Source organism: Leucopleurus acutus (genome assembly GCF_964270905.1).
Source record: "Leucopleurus acutus genome assembly, chromosome: X".
In the NCBI taxonomy this organism is placed as follows: Eukaryota; Metazoa; Chordata; class Mammalia; order Artiodactyla; family Delphinidae; genus Leucopleurus; species Leucopleurus acutus.
The window spans coordinates 45198242-45206797 of record NC_139148.1 but is presented as its reverse complement, the minus strand read 5'-3'; the positions used below and the strand labels follow the sequence as shown (position 1 = coordinate 45206797).

The 8556-nt window shown below is 60.7% G+C and overlaps 1 protein-coding gene across 2 annotated transcripts; it reads left to right on the top strand.

Annotated features, from left to right (window-relative positions):
• Positions 1-1672: 1672 nt before the first annotated feature.
• On the top strand, positions 1673-7673 carry LOC309978735 (melanoma-associated antigen D4; the record flags this gene model as incomplete). 2 transcript variants are annotated; one of them, XM_082865313.1, is made up of 11 exons in its annotated part: positions 1673-1882; positions 2128-2958; positions 3343-3549; positions 3655-3718; positions 3947-4026; positions 4417-4508; positions 5149-5228; positions 5313-5355; positions 5772-5834; positions 6853-6967; positions 7239-7673. In XM_082865313.1, the coding sequence occupies 11 exons, from the start codon at positions 1673-1675 to the stop codon at positions 7671-7673; spliced, it is 2220 nt and encodes a 739-aa protein (XP_082721439.1). The 2 variants fall into 2 exon arrangements, with proteins under 2 accessions (XP_082721439.1, XP_082721438.1); XM_082865312.1 differs by having other exon boundaries at positions 6808-6967.
• Positions 7674-8556: the final 883 nt, after the last annotated feature.

Below are 8556 nucleotides of genomic sequence, written 5' to 3'. Positions count from 1 at the left end.
CCTCCCAGGGCTGCTGTGAGAGGAAGATAATGCCCAGCACAGCTCAGGCTGTGACACACAAGCTGCATGAAGAGTGGCTGGGGAAGCAGATGTTCCCAGTGTGTCTGGGGGCCCTAGAGGTGGATAGTGGAGGGGAACGCAAAGGGAACTGGTGTCCTCTCGCCATTTCCATTTCTCTTGTTGCAGTTGCAGACTGGGCTAGAGACCTCTGTATTGGTGACCTAGGGGTCACGCTGGGGAAGCAGGGCTCAGTGTATTCCAGACCACACTGGAGGAGCTTAGAGGCAAGGGGGAGGGCAGGGCTGAGAAGCATTGTGCAAAAGTGGGGGGACTGAGGGTATATGATGGATGGGTTGGAACCGCAGTACAGGGTGTGAGTGCCCGCGCCTGCGGTCGGGGGCGCGGAGGCGGAGGTGGGGAACGGTGAGGGGAATCTGGCGGGAAGGAGAAAACGCCCCCCTACCCCGCCCACCCACTGGCGGAATCGCATGCGCACAGGGGACCTGGTGGGAAAGGCTTTTGTTGGGAAAGCGGGCCGGCTGGAGGGGTCCGCGCATGCGCAGGCTGCCCAGCCGCACGGCGGGGAGGGGGGGCGTTGCGCGGAGAAAAGGGGCGGGGTGGTCGGAGCTGCTGTGCTGGCAGCAGTAGGCGAGGGCGCGGCTGCGGGGTTCCTGGTGCTGAGGACGGACGCCATTGGAGCCCCAGGGAAGGTAAGGATCCAGCCCCAGACAGGACCGGGAGAGAGCGAGTGGAACGAGGGTACGCTGTGCCCTCCCCATCCCCAATCCCCCGCCCCCGGATCTGAACAAAGCCCAAGCACGCAGAACCTGAACCCCCTTAGACCCGCGGTCTAGATAGGAGCCTCCCCCCTCCACCGCCATCAGACGCAGGCTCCCCGATCCGAGCCCTACTTACACCGGAGCCCACCATCCGAACCCCTTTAACAGACCCGTGTGCTCCGTGCTGAGCTTCCTTAGAGCGGAGGCCCCACCTCCACCCCAAACACTCTGAGATCAATCCAGTGGAACTGAACGTTTTGCCCCCTTCCTGGAGTTGCAGTCCTGGCCTCTGAGACCTCCAGCGCTCCAGTTCGAGCCTCACCTAGCCCGAAGACCCCCACCCCATACACCTTGAGCGCTCCTGTATGAGCCCAACCTAGACCTGAATCAGCTGAATCCCCCCACCGGCACTTAGAGGGTCCCTGGGATTCATTTTCCCAGAGCTTCCAGCGGTCCCCGTTTGTCTCAGCCCTCTCATGTCATTCTCCTCCCCACCGTCCTGGCCCCCTGCTCCAGGCATTAAATTCAGGCGCTTTATTTCTCCCCCTCTCAACGCATCTCCTATGGGACTCTTTGGACCCAGGCCCGCCAGTGCACCCCTTGTTCAAATCCGGCCGCTGGGCCGGGGAGCCTGCCTGTCCTAAACTCCCCTTTCAGTGTAGGGACTCCTCCGACCTCCTCTATCCTTCTCTTAGGGCTCTGTCTCTGAGGGAATCTACCCCAGCAGCCTTCACTCCCCCACCCACCCCGACCTTATACTGCCTGGTAACCTGATGATTGCAGCTCCCCACTTCCTGAGAGATCCGGCCTCCTGCTGGGTCCTGCCCCCCTCCCCCTGAAGAGGCCTCCCCGTCCCTCTCAGGCTGAGCTCTCTTCTCCTTGGGACCCCCAGCATGGCTGAGGGAAGCTACCACAAAGAATCTGAAGGGTACAACGTTGAAGACATGGACGAGGGTAGTGATGAAGTCGGGGAGGAAGACATGGTTGAAGGCAACGACTATGAAGAATTTGGTGCTTTTGGAGGCTACGGAGCCCTCACCAGCTTTGACATCCGTATCCTCAGAGCCTTTGGGAGCTTGGGTCCAGGCTTTCGCATCTTAGCGGTGAGGCCCCTTGTCGGCCACCTGCTAGCCCTGGGCCTTCCCTCCTGCGACGTCAGGGAGGATGGGAGGAGGGGGTGGGTGAAGGCTGGAGTTGAATGGGGAAGGACTGCCCAGCTTCACCAAACCTTCCCTCTCCTGCTGGGAGAAGGGGGATTTGGGAGGGTCTGGGGGCTGGTCGGGGGCTGGCCAGCACAGGGCGAGTGTGTACAGCTGTCTGCCTTGCCCTCCCCTCCCTGGTCTTGCAGAATGAGCCCTGGGAACTTGAAAACCCTATGCTGGCCAGGACTCTGCTGGAGGCATTTCGGATGGATCCAGAAACACTTGCCAACGAGCCGGCTGCCCGTGCTGCCAACGTAGCCCGGGCCGCCTCCTCTAACCAAGCTGCTCGGGCCGCTGCTGCTGCTGCCCGTGCCACCTACCATCAGGTGGTCGCTAACCACTCAGTGGCCACAGACCAGGGCTCAGGAGGCGATACCCAGCCCATGACATCCGCTGCCGAGGCTCAGGCAGCCACCCTTGAGACAAGCCTTGCTTCTCCGCACAGCTCCCAGATGCTAGTCAAGAGCGAGATGGCCACCCCCGGGGCTCCAGCAAGGTCCACGCAGTCCCAGACATCCTCCCGGGCCCAGGAGGCTGCTGCCGAGGGCCCTAGTACGGCCTGTGCTTTCTCCCAGGCCCCGCGTGCCAGTGAGATGGATGCCACCCGGCCCAAAACAGCCTTCCTGGGTCAGAACGATGTCTTTGATTTCACCCAGCCGGCAGGTGTCAGTGGCATGGCCTTCCCACGCCCCAAGAGACCTGCCCCGGCCCAAGAGGCTGCCACAGAGGGCCCCAGTGCTGCCTCCGGGGGGCCCCAGGCAGCCTCTGCCGGGGAGGGGGCAGCCACCCGGCCAAAGACGACCAAGTCTGGGAAGGCTCTCGCCAAGACTCGGTGGGTGGAGCCTCAGAATGTTGTGGCAGCAGCTGCTGCCAAGGCCAAGATGGCCACGAGCATCCCTGAGCCTGAGGGTGCAGCTGCCACCTCTCAGCAGAGTGCGGAGCCCTGGGCCAGGATGGGAGGCAAGAGGACAAAGAAGGTGAGACCTCCCTGCTGTCTCCAACCCCCCTTGCTCCCCTGCTTTCTGGGCCCTCTCCTCTCTGCCTCCTCCTCTCCCTCCCCGCATCCCCTCCCTTCCCCTCCCCTCTCCTTCCCTCTCCTTCCCTCCCCTCTTCTCTCAGCTTGTGCATGTTTCTCCAAGACAGGTTAACTAGCATGTTTTTACTCCACGTAGTCCCTACCCTCAGGCCTGGAGGGAGAAGCGGTTGGCTCAGTGCCTGGCACTTAGTAAGCACTCGGCACGTGTCATCCGCTGTTCCTACTACCCTTATCTCCAAGTACCTGCTCTGGTTAAGATGTGTGCCAGGTGCTTTTGCACGGGTAGCCTGGTAGCCCTGAGTCTCTCCTCTGTCTAATGGTACAGTCCAAGCACCTGGATGACGAATATGAGAGCAGCGAGGAGGAGAGAGAGCCTCCTGCGGTCCCACCGACCTGGAGGGCATCGCAGCCCCCACTGACAACTGTGCGGCCTCAGATGGCCCCTCGGCCCCCCATGGCCCTGAGGTCCCAGGTACCCTCAAGGCACGTACTGTGCTTGCCACCCCGCAATGTGACCCTTCTGCAAGAGAGGGTAAGAAGCCTGCCCTTCCCCCATCTCGCTCCTCTCCTCCCTTGCGGGCCTGTTCTTTGAGGTCGCCCACGCCTTGGTCTACCCGTGTGCTCCCTCCTTCTCCAGGCAAATAAGTTGGTGAAATATCTGATGATTAAAGACTACAAGAAGATCCCCATCAAGCGCTCAGGTGGGCAACCTGTGCCCCCTCCCTGAGCTCTGCCCTTCCCCCCTCCCACAACCCTGCCCTGTGGGCCTCCCATCAGATGCCCACACACACACATCAGGCCTGGCTGATGGCTCCATTTGCACGGTGTGGGGTCCTGAGTGTGCTCCCTTCAGCAGGGCTGACAGAAAAGCTGCAGCTCTGTGGCCCCTGCCCAGCCTCGGTGCTTTGCCCACCCCTCCCCTCCTGCAGACATGCTGAAGGATGTCATCCGAGAATACGATGAACATTTCCCTGAGATCATTGAACGAGCAACGTACACTCTGGAAAAGGTGGGTGCGGGGCCGGGGGCAGCTCTGTGGAGCAGGGGCCGCAGGGAACCCTTGCCCCCTGCATCCCCTCGAGGCCCAAGGGCAGGACTATGTGCTCTGGAAGGAAGCCCTCCCTGGCCTCTCCACCTGGGAGCTTCCTCTGCCTGCCTCCTTCCCTCCTTCTTGCCCTTCGTGCTCTCTGAGTGTCTGTGGTCTCCTGAGGTGGATCCCATTGTCTCAGCCAGTGTCAGTGCTCCCACAGGGTACTTCCTCTGCGGCCTCTCTTCTTCCTCCTCCCCCAGGGCTTGGGGCTCCCCGCCAAGGAAAAGCTCTAACGGGGAATTGAGTGACTGCCTGCAGGACACCCAACATGGATGTTTGATCTCACATTCTGTTTTCTCCCCCATGTAGAAGTTTGGGATCCACCTGAAGGAAATCGACAAGGAAGAACACCTCTACATTCTTGTCTGCACACGGGATTCGTCAGCCCGCCTCCTGGGAAAGTGAGAGAGCACAGGAGGGTGGTGGCCTTCCTTGGTGGTGCCTCCCCGCTCCTCTCAGAGAAACGGGAAAGTGGGGTTGGGGGGCCTAGCACGGCTCCCACCCAGAGTTAGCGGTGCTGAGCAGTTAAGGGCTGGCAGGGGCAGTAGCCTGGGCCGAGGATTTGCTGCTCTCCGGGTTTCGCCCCTGCCCACCCTTCCCCACCCCCATCTTCCTAGGAAAGCAAGCTCCTTGGTTGCCTCTCCCTGCTAAGGTCCTGGCCAGGGCTTGGCAGAGTGTGCCTCGGGAGGGGGACGGGGGTGTGGGGGTGCTCTCCAGTGGAGTTGTGCTCCCGACGCAATGCGCAAAGGGCAGGGAAGGTCTGGATGTGCCTCTGGACACAGGGTTGCCAACCGTTTGCTCCCTGCCTAACCCCAACCTCGGCAGAGCCCTGGGAGGAGGTGTTAGCATCCCCATTTGATGGATGAAGGGACTCAGTCTCAGGCCGAGGAATGAATTGTCTGGACCAGGTAGCGCAAGCCATACAGAGTAGGAGGAGCTGCCCTGTAGCCCAGCAATCTGGGAGAGGCTAGTTGAGTGAGCCGGCTGTGGTCCCCCCGGGAAAATGGCTGCTGGACAGGATCCCTCTTTCTACACCTTCAGGACCAAGGACACTCCCAGACTGAGTCTCCTCTTGGTGATTCTGGGCGTCATCTTCATGAACGGCAACCGTGCCAGCGAGGGTGAGTGGCTGGACCTGCAGCTGGGGGGTTGCCCGCCGTCTCACCTCCGTGTGCTAAACTCTTGTACCTCATCTCCCCTCGCAGCTGTCCTCTGGGAGGCACTACGCAAGATGGGACTGCGCCCCGGGTATGATTGGGGTCTCTCGGCTCCCACTCCTCAGTGTGTCTGTCCTTGGGCACAAGAGGCCCCGGGATTGCAGTGGCCTAGTGGTCTCTGCGGGGTGTGGCGTCCTGGACTAGGTAGAGCGCAAAGGGTCCCACCAGGGTGCGTGGGGAAACGGTCCTGAGCACTGAGCACCCCCTCTGCTCCGTGTGCCTTCTCTGTTCCCAGATGAGAACTAAGAGAAACCATCGGACCTGGGGGCTCCGTCAAACCCCTCCCTGGGGCGTCGCTGACAAGTGGCCGTCTGGCCTCTGCTGCCGGCCCAGGCATCCATGGGGACACCCCACAGGCTGGGAAGCTCTCAGTCCTGCTGGGAGTGCTCCCGCCCACCCCGGGCACTGCCACTGTCTCTAGTCATGCATTCCTTTCCTTGCACTCAGGGTGAGGCACCCATTCCTGGGCGATCTGAGGAAACTCATTACAGAGGACTTTGTGAAGCAGAAGTGAGTATCGACTGAGTTCACTTTGCCTCCCACTCAGGCCTTCCTCGTGTGCTGCTCTGGCTGAGGAAGCCATTCCCCAGCCCATGTCTTAACACCAGAGGGATGGGTGTCTGGTGTGAGTGTGGGGTGGGGGGGAATGTGAGTGTTGGGGGGAGGGCAATTCCAGGGAGGCTTGGGGAAAGGGAGCACATGCTGACTGCAAGCACCAGGTGGGGTGGTACAGCCCCCATCTCGTTCAGCACCTGCCCTCTAGGCAGTGTCCCCGGCTTTACATCTCAGGAGCCTGGGGCTCAGAGAGTGGAAGCCTGACATGGCTCCGGCTGGGATAAGGCCCATTTGGGCCTGGAGTCCAGCCCTGCTGACCTTCTAGCCCAGGCCCACCCCATCCTCGGTGCTTGGAGATCTTGTGTGCCCTCACACAGGCCCGTATGCATGTTCACCACCCCCACCCCCGCCCCCTGCACCACACACACACACACACACACACACACACACACACACACACACACACACACACACACACACAGATGGTCGAGAGTATGCATGGAGTCCACTGCTCTTGGTTGACTGTTTCTTCCTGTACAGTCATTTTCTAGGGTGGACTGTCCCAGGGTTCAGCCAGGCCACGGACGAGCCCCATGGTGGGGTGTGCTCAGAGCAGGGGGCCTGAAGAAATGGCTCCTCTGTTTACAACACACCCAACAGGAACCTGGGTTATTGTGACAAGGGGCACAAAACTCGTGGCCTTCCTATGAACAAATACCCTACACGTGCCCCCTGCACCTCCACGTGGCTGCTGGGCAGGACCAGTGGCCTAAGGGTGTGAGCACCTCAGTTTTGGAGGCAGAAACCCCTGGGAGTGAGCGTGGGAGCGAGGCAAGGGCTGCGGGGCCAGGGCAGGCCTCCTGCGGCAGCCAAGCTGCAGCCTCGGGGCTGGGAAGGGGCCACCTGGGAGCCACTGGTGCAGCAACAGGTCTGCCTGGCTGGAAGCAGAAGTTTATTTTCCTCTCTCACGCAGGTACCTGGAATACAAGAAGATCCCCAATAGCAGCCCCCCCGAGTATGAGTTCCTCTGGGGCCTGCGCGCCCGCCACGAGACCAGCAAGATGAGGGTGCTGAGATTCATCGCCCAGGTAAGGCAGAGCCTCTGTTCTGGCTGGAGTTTCCCATACCTCGTTGGTTCGCTGAGGCCCAGAAAGGTTCCTAAGTCACTGACACAAGTTCACAGACGTAGTGAGTGGGTGGGGCGAAATCCCAGGTCTGGCACAGAATAATGGGAGCCCGATTCCAGTCGTGCGGGTTTCTATCATGATTTTGCAAAGCGCTCAGGAGGGCGTATGGCAGGAAGCAGGTGCTGAGCGAGGTGGGGTAGCTGTTCCGACGGCTGCTGTTCTTCCACCGCAGTATCAGAACCGAGACCCCCGGGAATGGAGGGCTCATTTCTTGGAGGCTGTGGATGATGCTTTCAAGACGATGGATGTGGATATGGCTGAGGAACATGCCAGGGCCCAGATGAGGGCCCAGATGAACATCGGGGAGGAAGCTCTGATTGGACGGTGGAGCTGGGACGACATACAGGTCGAGCTCCTGACCTGGGATGAGGATGGAGATTTTGGCGACGCCTGGTCCAGGATCCCCTTCGCTTTCTGGGCCAGATACCATCAGTACATTCTGAATAGCAACCGTGCCAACAGGAGAGGCACCTGGAGGGCTGGTGTCAGCAGTGGCACCAATGGTGCGGCCAGCACCAGCATGCTCGATGGCCCCAGCACCAGCTCCACCATCCGGACCAGAAACGCCGCCAGAACCAGTGCCAGCTTCTTCTCCTGGATTCAGTAAGATTGGAGGTCATTAGATGAGACTCTGAAGGATGGGGTGTGGAGGGACTGGGAGGAGTCAGGGGAAGGCCTGGGGTGTCATGGGGGAACGAAGAGAGCCTGACGGGACGCTCAGTTTGTTCTTCCTATCCCTGACGGTTCACCTGTATTGACCCTTGTGTTCTGGCCTTTGTGTCTCCCGGTTCCAGGCAGCGCTGAGGAGCTGCAGCAGCCCCCTGCCGAGCCAGAGTGCCTCCTCTGCCCCCCGCCCCCCGACAGAGCACTCTAGGCAGCTACTCCCCGTCCATGGAAGATGGCATGCCAGATGACGCGCTCTCTGCCCTTCCTGCTTTCCTGTGCGCTTTTTGTCGTGCTGTCGTGTTTTGGGTATCAGTATTGCATTAAAGTTGCAAAATCAGTCGGACGTCTTCTCCTTTTCCTGGGCAGGTGTGGCTCTGAGTGGCCGGTGGTCAGGCCCTCCGGGACAGGCGGGGGCCGCCTCCCCCTAAAAGGCAGACGGGTGTGGCTGGGTCAGGCACTGGGAGGCGCAGAGATGCCAGCTGAGCGTGGAGGCCAAGAGTTTCCAGGGGCTCCGGTCCATACAGTTTCATGATTTCTTACACTGTGTGGCCCCGGTTAAATGCCAGTGGAGATCCTCAGGAGAAGGGGTGGGGTGGAGGGCCGTGAGCCGGTGCCACCGTCCCTCCCACCAAGGGACGGGATCCACAGACATCCCCTAGGACCCACCTCCGCCCCATCTCTGGAGGCGCTGTCCTGGAATCCTTCCCTCATCATCCACACCATTTCAGGACCTCCTCCCTCAGACCGAGTCTTAAGGACAATGAGGTAGGCCTCACAGTGACACTCTCACCCCTCCAGCAGGTAGAAGGAGGAGCCATTACTGC